This window comes from Orycteropus afer, unplaced genomic scaffold (assembly GCF_000298275.1).
Source record: "Orycteropus afer afer isolate SDZICR_OR568_19922 unplaced genomic scaffold, OryAfe1.0 scaffold00214, whole genome shotgun sequence".
Classification (NCBI taxonomy): Eukaryota; Metazoa; Chordata; class Mammalia; order Tubulidentata; family Orycteropodidae; genus Orycteropus; species Orycteropus afer.
Window position 1 is genome coordinate 3,779,728 of NW_006921801.1, and position 13,316 is coordinate 3,793,043.

Genomic DNA, 13,316 nt, shown 5'->3' on the forward strand with positions numbered 1-13,316 from the left:
GATCAGTTCTTTTTGGTACAGTGACTCTGTGTATTCCTGCCATCTTCTCTTGAAACTAACTAGAAAAGGTTAAATGACTTTTGACAATCTAATAGCTGTATATCTGCACACTGACAATATAACAACTGTAAAACTGAAACATATCATAATAATACAAACAAAAAACTAATAGATATAAGCAGTAAAGGGACAAAAGATATTGAATCATACCTTTCCAGGCAATCTTTGGTTTCCACATTCCAAACTACAATTAAACCATTAATACTCCCTGCAGCTAAAAACTGTCCACAGGGAGACCAGGTTACTATATTGAGGGTCTATGAAGAAAAACAGTTAACAAATAACAATTTTTGTATAATGTGAAACTAAACACTCATTTTATTTCCAAAGTCAAAGTTATCCCTTATTCTCTTTAACAAGGAGCCCTGGTGGCATAGTGCCTAAGGTATCTGACTGCTAACCAGAAGGTTGGTGGTTCAAACCCACCAGCCACTCAGCAGAAGGAAGACTGGGCAACCTACGTCAACAAAGATTTACCGCCTCGAAAACCCAAGGGGGTCACTATGAGTCAGAATCAACTTGATGGCAGTGAGCTTAGTTTTTGGTTTTATTCTATTTAACTTCTAATTAGATCTGATATACAAATGGCAGGACAAAGTTTGCTTGTTTTTTAACTTTCTTTCTCAACTTTCTTTCTCAATAATAGTCAATAGTCTCTAGTAGTTATTATCTGTTTACCATGAGAAAACTATACTGGCACAATTTTAAAATTTTTAAATTGTTATTTTAATATAAAAAATGTTGTTATCCTGAAAAAGCAATTGAAAGGAGATAACACAAGGTATCCTCTTAGCAGTTCTGATCAAGATGAAGACAGCTAGTGAGTAAAGAAAACCACAGTAAGCCATTACTGACCTACTGGGCCTACGTTTCCTTTATGTGCAAAATGTATGTGCATATGTGAATGTGGCATGAGAGGGGGAGAGAGAGAGAGAGAGGAGGAGGAGGGCGAGAGAGAGAGAGAGAGAGAGAGAGAGAGAATGAATGATAATGGATCAATAAGCCTTTTCTGCTCCTCTAAGATTCCAGAGTCTAGGATCACAAGTCTCAGGGAAACATTTAACAATAAAGGCTAATTACTGACAATGTGACAATTAGTTGTCCTAATACTAAGCTAAGGTTAAACTGGACTTTGTATAAATTAAAAAGAGATTTTCTTATCAAATCTCACAAAAGAAAGAGGTTAGGTAACACTTATGTACTGTCCAGGTATTGGCCAAACCAGGAAAAGATGAGTGGGTGGGAGACAGACATATTCACAACAGTTTGGCGCTGTTCTCCACTTCCAGTGATATTTAACTGCAACTGTATGTACTCAAAGTATGCATTAAAATGCCCCTTTAGAAAGGCTTGATATCAAAAGCAAGTGACCAACACAATACCACCAAGGAAAAGGAAGACACAGGTATACACAAGAGGTACAGACAACAAAAATAAACACTTTTACATATGTAACACTGTGTTATCAGTGATAGCAAACATTAATCTACAGGTACATAGGTGGGTTGACAGGCTGAATGATCAGGCATGGCTAGGCAAAAGGGAATATACCAATGACTATATATAATAAGGCTGGCAGATGATATTTCTGCATAGGTATTTGTATGTGCTGTAAGAATGTCCATACAACTGGAACTAACAAGGAGCAAAGTTATGATAACTTCTTAGGCACAGTCAACCACCCTCATGAACCAAGTTGTTGGACCCACGGGCTTGGGACCATGATCTCAAAGGACATCAAGTTCTATTGGCATAACATAACTACACAAAAGCACTGTTTTACATGCTACTTTGGTTGAGTAGCAACTGGGGTCTTAAAAGCTTGCAAGCAGCCATCCAGATGCAATGATGGATCTTTCCTCATCCAGAGCAAAGAAGAATGAGCAAAACCAAAGATCCGTGGAAACAATTACTCCAAATGACTGGTATACCATGTGATCCACAGCCTGTACGACTGACTATGACACCAGAAGAACTAGATGGTGCCCGGCTACCACTGTCAAACACTCGGAGGGGGATCTATGTAGGAGATCCTGGATAGAGAGGGAGAACATTGTGGAACAAAACTCAAAATCATTTGGGAAAAAAAAGGAGGGACCAGGTTTTCTGGTCTGATAGAGCCTGGTGGAACCACTGAGACTATGGCCTCTAACTGCCCTTCAGGTCTGGAACTGAACCCACACCTGTGGCTTCCAGCCAAACAAAAGACAGGCTCCTTGGAGAGAACAATCATAGGAGAATAGAAGGGCTGTGTATGCACACAGGGAGACACAGCTCAAGGGGCAGGAGTGCATGGAGGGATGGACACAGGAAAGAGGTAACTATCGGTAGGAAGTAGGAAGGGAGCTGATGCATTGGGGTAAATTGTAGTCAATATCATGAGACAAAGCGTATTTGAACTGCTGTATGGAAAGTGAATTTGCTCTGTAAACTTTCACCCAAATCACAATTTAAAAAAAAGAAAAAAAAAGCTTGCAAGCAGCCATCTAGATACAGAAATTGCTCTCTCCTCATCCAAAGCAAAGAATGAAGAAAATCCAAGATGCATGAAAACAATTAGTTCAAGGGACTAGTGGACCATGTGAACCTCAGACCATATGACCATGAGACCAGAACAGTACCCAGCTATCACTGTCAACAACTCAGAAAAGCATCAATGCAGGAGATCCTAGATAGAGTGGGAGAACAATGTGTAACAAAACTCAAAATCCTAAAAAAGATAACGTTTACTGGTTTGACAGACCCTGGTGAGACCCCCAAGACTATGGCCCTTAGGTACCCGTTAGGTCTGGAATTGAACTCACTCCTGTGGCTTCCAGCCAAGTAACAGACAGGCATATAGGGTGAACATTTACATCAGGGAAATACACACCTTAGAACAATCATTCATGGAAGAACAGAAGGGCAGTATTTGCACAGAGAAATAGCTCAGGGGGCAGGAACGCACAGGAAAGGAGGACACAGGAAAGAGGTAACTGCAGGGAGGAAGTGGGAAAAGAACACTGTGGGGAATTGCAGTCAATGTCACGAAACAAAATGTGCATGAACTGCTACATGGAAAATGAATTTGCTCTGTAAATTTTCACCCCAATCATCATTATAATAAAAAGCCCCTTTAGCCTATTGAAAATGTCACTTACAAAACTTACCTGAGAGATGAAATCATCTGAAAGATCAAACTGATTACTCCAAGTTTCTCTTCTATAGAGCTTAACAGATTTTTCCACAGGAATTGCCAGTAACTATTAACACAGACAAATAATTTTTAAAAAGTTTACATTAAATTCAGTCTAAAGAGGAAAAGACACCACAAGGTAACCCAGATAAGCTTAAAGATATAAAAACCATCTGCTATTTAAATGGCAACTAACAAAAAAAAAATTACTTGAAATTTTTATAAGCAAACTTCAATAATTTTCCCATTTATTGTCAAGTTGCTTATTGGTCCAGTTGTGAGGATTTTTGTTTTATGTGGAGGTGTAATCCATACTGTAGTCTTTGATCTTCATCAGTTAGTGCAAGTCCTCTTCACTTGGGACAAGCAAGGTTGTGTCATCTGCATATTACAGGTTGTTAATGAGTCTTGCTCCAATCATGATGCCGCATTCTTCTTCGTGTTCTCTAGCCTCTTGATTATTTGTACAGCATACGGATTGACAGTAAGTATGGTGAAAGGATACAACCCCAACACACACCTTTCCTGATTTTAAACTATGCAGCATTCATACACACATATGTAAGTACATACACACAGCCACTTTTATTTTTTATTAACACAAACACCAGCATTCTATCTATACTCACTGTTCTATACCTTAATATTTTTCACTTAAGAATTTACCTTGAACATTATTCAACAAACATATAGATTATATTTCATTCTTTGTAACAGTTGCATTCCACTTCTAGGAATACTGTAATTTATTTAGCCAGTCTCCTGTTAACTTTTAGGATGGCTCCAATCTTTTGTTACTACAGTGATGCAACATTTTCTTTAGACACATTCTGTACTCCATGTTTTAATATCTGATTGTATTAGACTCCCATCATCACTTTGATGTTCAAGACTTTAGTATTCCACACAGACTTTGGAATCAGCTTTATTTGGTGCCCCCAAACATCCTTATTGCTATTATATATGTAATTCTGTTAAATCTACAGATTAACTTAAGGAAGAATTGATATCTTTATTATATCAAAAATTCCTTCCTAAAAACAAGATATGTTTATCCAAGTCTTTTATGTCACTTGGTAGCATGGTAATACTTTTCTTTATATAGATGTTTCACATTCGCTAAGTTTATTATTTATTTTTTCACAGTAAATGGGTTATTTTCCATTGTATTTTCTAAATAGCTATTGTTTGTATATAGGATTGTTACAGTCTTGTATATTAACTTTGCTTCTAGTCATCTTACTGAATTTTTCTGTTATTAGTAATTGTCCTTTTTCCCCAGTTGATTTTCTTATGGTGTGCACATATATAAGCATTTTATCTGCAAATAATAAGCATCCTCCTCCCTCCTTTCAAACCTCTCATTTCTTTCTGCTGCCTAACTACATCAGCTAGGATCTCCAAAATGTTCAATTCTAATGGTGAGAGTGACACAATCCAATGATTTCCAGTTATTCCACTAAGCATGAACTTAGAAAAACATAAACTTAATTCAATCGTGTAAAATGTACAACTTTAAAAAAGAATCTTTATGGAAACCACCTAGGGCCCATCAACAGAAGAATGGATAACCAAACTATGGTACATACACACAATGAAATACTATGCAACCTTAAAGAATAATGTAGAATCTACAAAACACCACATAATGTGGATGAACTTGGAGGACACTATGCTGAGTGAAATAAGTCAGTCACAGAAAAGCAAATATTGTATTAGTCTATTATCATAAAAAGTCAAGGAAAGGTTTATATATGGAAAGAAATTTTCTTTGTTAGTTACCAGGGGTATAAGGGGGGGGGGAACACTGTTAGATAGGTAGAGACAAGTATTGACTTGGGTGAAGTGAAGGGCAATGCACCAAATGTGAGTAATCAACATGGTGGCACTGAGGAAGAGGAAGACATGCAAAAGTGCAGTGGAGGTACAGACAACAAAGATGAACCTTTCTGTACATACGTTGTCAGTGAAGGCAAACATTAATATATGGGTAGACAGATGGGTAGACAGGCTGAACAATTAGGTATGTCTATGCAGTGGGGAGTGTACCCAAGATCATGTATAGGGTTGGCAGACAATATTTCTCCAAGTCTATTTGTATGTTTCTACAAGTGTATTTATATGCTCCGTAAGAATTCCCAGGTATATAGTAAAGCTGAGAAGGGACAAGGTGGTAGTCACTCTTGGTCACAGCCCACTACTCAGAGTAAGTAGTTGGACCTGTGGACTCGAGACCATAGCTGTAGGGGACATCAAGTTCAACTGGCATAACCTACTACACAAAAATATAGTTCCATATCCTACTTTGGCAAGCAGCGACTGGGATCTTAAAAGCTTGCAAGTAGCCACCTAGATGCAATGAGGGGTCTTCCCTCGACCAGAGCAAAGAAGAACGAAGAAAGCCAAAGATGCATGGAAACAATTAGTCCATGTAACCGGTACACCATGTGATTCTCGGCCTATATGAGACCAGAAGAACTGGGCGGTGCCCAGCTACCACTGTAAACCACTCAGAGGGGGATCTATGTAGGAGATCCTGGATAGAGTGGTAGAACAATCTGCAGCAAAACTCAAATCATTTAAAAATAAAAAAGGGGACCAGATTTTCTGATCTGATAGAACCTGATGGAACCACTGAGACTATGGCCCCTAGCTGCCCTTCAGGTCTGGAATTGAACCCACTCTCATAGCTTCCAGCCAAACAAAAGACAGGCATATGAGCTGAACATTTACATTAGGTAGATACACTCCTTGGAGAGATCATTCATGGGAGAATAGAAGGTCTGGGTATGCGTAAGGATGCAGATCAGGGTGCATGACTGCATGGGAGGGAAGAAGTAACTATGGGGAGGAAGTGAGAGGGAGCAGTTGCATTGTGGGAAATTGCAGTCAAAGTCATGAGACAAAGTATATGTGAGCTGCTATATGGAAAGTTAATTTGCTATATAAACTTTCACCCAAATCACAATTAAAAAAAAAAAAAAAAACATTTTAAGTTTTTAAAGATTCTTTTTTTTAACCACCCTCTGAGTGGTTGACAGTGGTAGCTGGGCACCATCTAGTTCTTCTTGTCTCACAGTCATATAGGCTGAGGATTCCATGCATCTTTGATTTTCTTCATTCTCCTTTGCCCCAGATGAGGAGAGACCCATCACTGCACCTAGATGGTCACTTGCAAACTTAAAAACAAAATGTTTCTTAAAGCATTTTTAATATTAATTAGTTGGCTTGGGGTTCTAAAATTTATAATCCAAGTGAAACAGTTATAATTTAAAAACTATTCTTACATTCAAAGTTGACAGGACTGGAACAAGGACAAAGGTTGAAAACTAATAATCACTTACCTTACCACTTTTTGGCTGCCAAGCAAGTCTGCAGATTGATTTTGCATTTATCACATCGTTGCATTTTTGCAGCAGTGGCCAGCTAATGGCACATGTCTAATTAAAAAAATAAAAATAAACAATTTCTCCTTTAAAAAGGTCACCCCGAAAAATATATGCAGAACTGAGTATATTTAATAGGTAGTTTTCTCAGAAAAAAAGCAACTTAATTTGCTTTAATCTAATTATGATAATATTTGATTTGCCTAAATTGCTTTAAGTCCTTCAGAAGTATGAAGACACAAGTCTAAATAACTGAATTAAATATGAATATTTCCTGTGTAAAATAATCAATACACTCATTGAATAACCTTTACATATATATACAACCCATATATTTAAAATCATAAAGTATCTACAAAAATTAATAAAACTTGAAAGCTCTAGTATAAAATGTTAAGGTGTCAAAATCAATCCTGTAAAATAGTTGAAGAATGAAGGGAAGGGACTGTGGATATTGAGGCCTATCTGTGGGTATTTTTCTCATAGCCACATTATCTCTAGAAATGTCAACTCTAATTTCAGAGAGAATTAACTCTCCCCTTTGCCGCTGCAGAGAGTACTTTCTTCATGTCTCTTCTAACATCTTTAGCAGGCTGGGTTAGAAAAAATGGTACATGTCATTCTCATGCCCTATTTTATTTTTGTATCTCCAACATCTAACACAAGGCCCAACATATTTTTTGTAAATATGTAATAATGGAATTTTCCTCACTGATTTACAAACCTAAAAATGAAATATAAATCTATAATATCCTATGTAACTAAGAGCAAAAGCAAGCAGTCTTTAATATTTACTTTTGTATTAGATTATTGTGGAATTTGAAAACAAAAACAGTATTTAAAGCTAATCAAAGAGATAAGCTATAAAGAAAAACAATTATTAATTTGGCTCAATAATACAACATGTAATACCCAATATATGCAAGAAAGGATAAACGTTTTAAATTCCAATTGATGCATTTACCTGATCTGAAATTTGCCACACTCTGACAGATCCATCACAACTAGCTGATGCCTGCAGGAATGAACAGTAGATTTTTCTATAGTTATAGCCATACTTCTATATGAGAGACTGGTTCAATTAAAACATCAAATAGCCTTTTATCAACTGCATAAAATTTTCTGCTAATTCTTATACTTTCAAAAATACTCAGGAACAAAGTAAAAAGAGAGGGAAAATGACTACCAGAAAGATGTCCTTAGGATCAAAGGAAAGACTTAACACAGGGGCATCATGTCCTCGAAAGGTTTTCTGTTGGCTGCTATCCATCACCTCCACAACTTTGACTATAAAATCACTACAAACAGAAAGAACAATGCACATGAATAAATGCAAATATAAAAGCCTCTCCTAAAACCTATGACCCAAATATTTCAAAATCACAAAAGTAAATGCCATTTCTTTATAGCAATTTGTGAAATCAGGCATCTGAAAATTAATGATATACCTTTTAGTTTTGAAAACCCAAATCATGATTTCCCCTTACATTAAAACACAGACTTCCTTCATAGCTTCCTTACTTACATGTTGTCGTTGTTGTTACTTGCTGTCGAGTCGGCCCCAACTCGTAACGACCCCTCCTTGGGTTTCCGAGGCAGTATCACTACGGAAGTAGGATTGCCCAACCTTCCTTCCGAGGAGTGGCTGGTGGGTTTGAACCGCCAGCCTTCTGGTTAGCAGTCAAGTGCCTTAGGCACTATGCTACCAGAGCTCCTTCCTTAGTTACATAGCACCTATTATTTGGTAATCACACCCACACCATTCTTAAATGTATAGTATATTATGGCTTTCAATCTACCTTAGCAACTCAATCCATCACATTTATTTCTTAAGAAACATAAACATCAAGGGAAATAGCAAAATTCCAGATTATACAATCCCATTTCTACCTAAAATAATTTTTTAACAAACAAGTTTCCCCCAACCTTTTTTTAGCATCTACTGAATAGGCTGTTTGAAAGCATTCTATCTTCATTTGTAGAGAAGCAAAGTTTATCCTCAAGGAACTTTACTAGATAAAAGACTTGAGAGGATCCTGAAATTGTTAGCTGAAAACCAATGAATGAGGCCATTCTGTTCCAACACTATATCCTTATATATCCTTTTATTGTCAAGAAGCCTGTGGTAGTTAAGCTGTGTGTCAACTTGGTTGGGCCGTGGTTTTGAGTGGTTGGGCAGGCGGATGTAGTTATTCCCCATGATGAGATTGATAATCAACTCCATGGTAGAATGTACTGAAGCAGCTGAGTACCTGCCTTAGGAATGTGGTTTGCTTCTAGTATATAAGGAGAAACACTGAGAAAGGTCTGAAGCTTTTTGGCACATTTGAACCCTGCATATAAACAAGTCTTCATTCAGCAGCCTGCTATGTTGCCTGTCGATCCTGGGATTTTTAATGGACTTGAATTAATGACCTGCTGTGTAATTTGGTAATATTGGGACTGTTCCTTTTTACTCGTCGACCTTGGGTTTGTCAGCCTCAGCAGCCAGCAGCTGCCTAAGTGAAGAAAGCTTCTAGCTTCAGTGGGCCTGGAGCAAGAGGCAGAACCCAAGCCCAAGGTCGAGGGGTTTTCCACCCAGCCCCTGGAACCTATCACTTTATACATAGACTTCTAGACTCCTAAATAGTAGGAGAATAAAGCTCTGTTTGGTCAAGCCATCCCATATGTGATATTTTTCTGTTAGAGCAGCACTAGGTAACCAAAACAGAGCCTTACCTGGATCCAGCAGCAATTTTAGCACCATCCCCACTAAAGACCACATGGTTTGCATTTGTGGTAAAGCGTGTCAATATACCATCTGGAACTCCTTCAGGAAATGTATGAACTTGAACAGTATTGTTAGATACAGCAGTGACCAATTTTCCATTCTAAAAGAAAAATAAAGTAAAAAATAATAGCAAAACAATTCCAAGTAAACTGGGAGTTTTTCTGTAATTAAAAATCGCATTAAAAAATGAAAAACTTTATAAATGTAGGTCATGACAAGAGAAAAATATACCCATTGCACAATTTAAAGACTATATAAAGAACAGATTTGATGCACTGAACACCACTGACTGAAGACCAGACAAGTTATGGGATGACATCAAGGACATCATACATGAAGAAAGCAAAAGGTCTTTAAAAAGACAGGAAAGGAAGAAAAGAGCAAAATGGATATCAGAAGAGATTCTGAAACTCACTCTTGAATGGAGAGTAGGTAAAGCAAATGGAAGAAGTAACGAAGTACAAGAACTAAACAGCAATTTCAAAGGGTTGCTCAAGAGGACAAAGTAAAGTATTACTATGGAATGTGCAAAGATCTGGAGCTGAAAAATCAAAGAACAACATGCTCAGCGTTTCTCAAGTGAAAGAGTTGAAGAAAACACTCAAGTCTCAAGTTGCAATACTGAAGGATTCTATAGGCAAATACTGAATGATGTAGGAAGTAGCAAAAGAAGATGGAAAGAATACACAGTCATTTTTTGTACCAAAAAGAATTTTTCAATGTTCAACCATTTCAGGAGGTAGCATATGATCAAAGAATCGATAGTACTGAAGAAAGAAGTCCAAGCTTCACTGAAGGAACTGGCAATAAACAAGGCTCCAGGATTGACCAAATATTCATTGAGATGTTTCAACAAACAGATGCAGTGCTGAAGGCACTCACTAGTTTATGCCAAGAAATCTGGAAGATAGAGCTAACTGGCCAACCAACTGGATGAGATTCGTATTTGTTCCCATTCCAAAAAAAGGTGCTCCAAAAGAATGCAGAAGTTATCAACCAGTATCATTAATATCACATGCAAGTAAAATTTTGCTGAAGGCATTCAAAAACATTTATAGCAATAAATTAACAGCAAACTGCCAGAAATTCAAGTTGAATTCTGAAGAAATTGAGGAGGGCTATCATTGCTGATTTCAGATGGATCTTGTCTAAAAGAAAAGAATAACAGAAGAGTGTTTACCTGTGCTTTATTGACTACGCAAAGGCATTCAACTGGGTGGATCATAACAAATTATGGATAACACTGCAAATAATCAGAATTCCAGAGCACTTAATTGTGCTCATGAGGAAACAAGAGGCAGTTATTCAAATAGAACAAAAGGATAATGAACAGTTTAAAATCAGGAAAGGAGTGTGTCAGGGTTGGATTCTTTCACCATACTTATTCAATTTGTATGCTGAGCAAATAATCCAAGAAGCTGGACTAGATGAAGAAGAATGTCATATAAAGATGGGAGGAAGACTCATTAACAACCTGTGATATGCAGACAACACAATCTTGTTTACTGCAAGTGAAGATGACTTGAAGTACTTACTAAGACCAAAGACTACAGTCTTCTCTATGGATTACATACCAACATCAAGAAATCAAAAATCTTCACTACTAGACCAAGAAGCAATATCATGATAAATGGAGAAAACACTGAGGTTGTCAAGGATTTCATTTTACTTGGATCCACAATCAATGCTCATAGAAGCAGGAGTCAAGAAATCAAACATATTGCATTGGGGAAATCTGCTGCAAAAGACCGCTTGAAAGTGCTAAAGAACAAATACATCACTTTGAAGATTAAAGTGTGCCTGACCCAAGCCATAGTATTTTCAGTAACTTCATATGCATGTGAGAGCTGGACAATGAATAGGGAAGACTGCATAAGAAATGACGTATCTGAATTGTGATGCTGGCAAAGAATATTGAATGTACCACGGACTGCTAGAAAAACAAATCTGTCTTGGAGAAAATATAGTTGGAATGCTCTTTAGAAGCAAAAATGACCAGCCTTCATCTTTCATACTGTGGTCATGTTGTCAAAAGGGACTAGTCCCTGGAGAAGGATATGACGCTAGGTAAAGGAGACAGTCAGCAAAAAAGGGGAAAACCCTAAATTAGATAGAATGACACAGAGGCTGCAACAATGGGCTCAAGCATAGCAATGATGTGAAGGTGGTGTAGGACCAGGCGTGCTTCATTCTGTTGTACAGAAGGTCGCTATGAGTGGAAGCCAACTCGACGGCATCTACCAAGAGAAAACTACTCATGTACAGTAATACATACACTCTATTCTATAAAAGCACTCCTCGGAAGGAAGGTTGGGCAATCCTACTTCCGTAGTGATGCTGCCTTGGACACCCAAGGAGGGGTCGCTATGAGTCGGGGCCGACTCGACGGCACATAATAACAACAACATTCTATAAAAGAGAACTCTAGTAGTAAAGTGCTTAAAGCATTTGGCTGCTAATCAACGGGTTTGCAGTTCAAATAGCTGCTCCATGTGAGAAAAGAGAAGGCAGTCTGCTTCCATAAAGATTTATACCCTTGGAAACCCTATGAGCAGTTCTACTCTGTCTTATAGAGTCACTATGAGTTGGAATTGACTCAATGGCAGTGGCTTATCCTATAGTAATAGGTTTCAGGCATATTTGCAAATTTAGGACCCTTAGGACCCTGTATCATCTACTCCTACTCCACTAGAAAAATAACCTGATAACAATGTTATCATATAGCAAAATTTGAGAGGATATATCCATCTGTTCAGGTAACTGTATAGATTATTTAAATTCAAACTGTAATGTACACTATCTTCAAATTCAATTATTAGAAAAGTAAGTTAATAGCGTTAAAGCTAACAATAATTTAAAAGTCAAAACAGGAGACTCAACAAAAAAACTAAAACCAATTTATGACAAAACTGATAATGCATTCACAGGAACTGAGCAACTTGGCTGTGAATTATTCAACAGACAAATTTCTTCAGAATACTGACTAATACCTTCAGTTAGCCCTAGTAAAGAACTGCAGCATAACATTTTGATAGCTCTTTAATAATATACTAAATGGCCCTGTATTCATGTGTTAAAATGCAAGTGTAACTGCATTCACCTGGGAGAAATGAACAAAGGACTTGCTTTGAAAATCACTTCCCTACAAGTTGTCTACTGGGAAACCAAATTACTATCAGTACTAGTAAAATAAAAGGAAAAAACAGGGCTCTGGCCAGGATCTGGTCCAATCACTTTTTTCCATAGTGGGCTGGAGGAATGGAAAACTGCAGAGGATGACTGGAGCTCAAGCCTGTTGTGTTCCTTATTCTGTACCACTAGATCTTCCTCTGAGTTTTGGTTTTCCCAAGTACAAAATGGAGATAATCCCACATACCTCCTCAAACCTTTGTGAAAGGCCCCTCAATGCAGAGTACTATGCAAATGTTAACTATTACTCCCCCAAGCCCTCACTATCACTGAGATTAGCAATATTTTTCTTCCTTGTCAATCTTATAGGAGGGAAAAAAAAAATCCTATGGTTTAATTTTCACCTCTTTCCTTATTAGTGAGATTTTGCTTATATTTAACGTACGTTGATTGTTTATATTATTTCTTCTAGGAAAATACTTCTTACTACATATGACCACTTAAAACAAGAATATCTAAAGTATCTAAAGACTATCTTATCTTAATGAATCTAAAGTTGGGGAAAAAAATACAAATTCTGTGGGAAGATTTTTTTTCCACGTAAATACAATTCAACTTAAAATTTACCACAAACAAAAAGCTTAATGGTATTTTCAGATACTTAAGTTTGCAAAGTTTTTCTGAAAAGAAGTCTTCACTCTCCAAGTAACCTAGGTGTCATTCCCATACTTACCTTACACAAAATATGAAAAACATGTGAAACACACAGATATCTTAGAAAAGATAATGAAAGATT

At 37.2% G+C, this 13,316-nt stretch overlaps 1 protein-coding gene across 1 annotated transcript in view; it reads right to left on the reverse strand.

Annotated features, from left to right (window-relative positions):
* The window catches only part of WDHD1 (WD repeat and HMG-box DNA binding protein 1), a 127,164-nt gene that overhangs the window by 79,349 nt on the left and 34,499 nt on the right, over positions 1-13,316 (reverse strand). The window contains exons 2-8 of the mRNA XM_042781987.1: positions 13,254-13,293; positions 9,340-9,491; positions 7,808-7,919; positions 7,586-7,636; positions 6,580-6,675; positions 3,210-3,302; positions 211-317 (exon numbers count right to left, since the gene is read on the reverse strand). Coding sequence (XP_042637921.1) covers positions 211-317; positions 3,210-3,302; positions 6,580-6,675; positions 7,586-7,636; positions 7,808-7,919; positions 9,340-9,491; positions 13,254-13,293 — 651 coding nt within the window. The remainder of the gene's footprint in view (positions 1-210; positions 318-3,209; positions 3,303-6,579; positions 6,676-7,585; positions 7,637-7,807; positions 7,920-9,339; positions 9,492-13,253; positions 13,294-13,316) is intronic.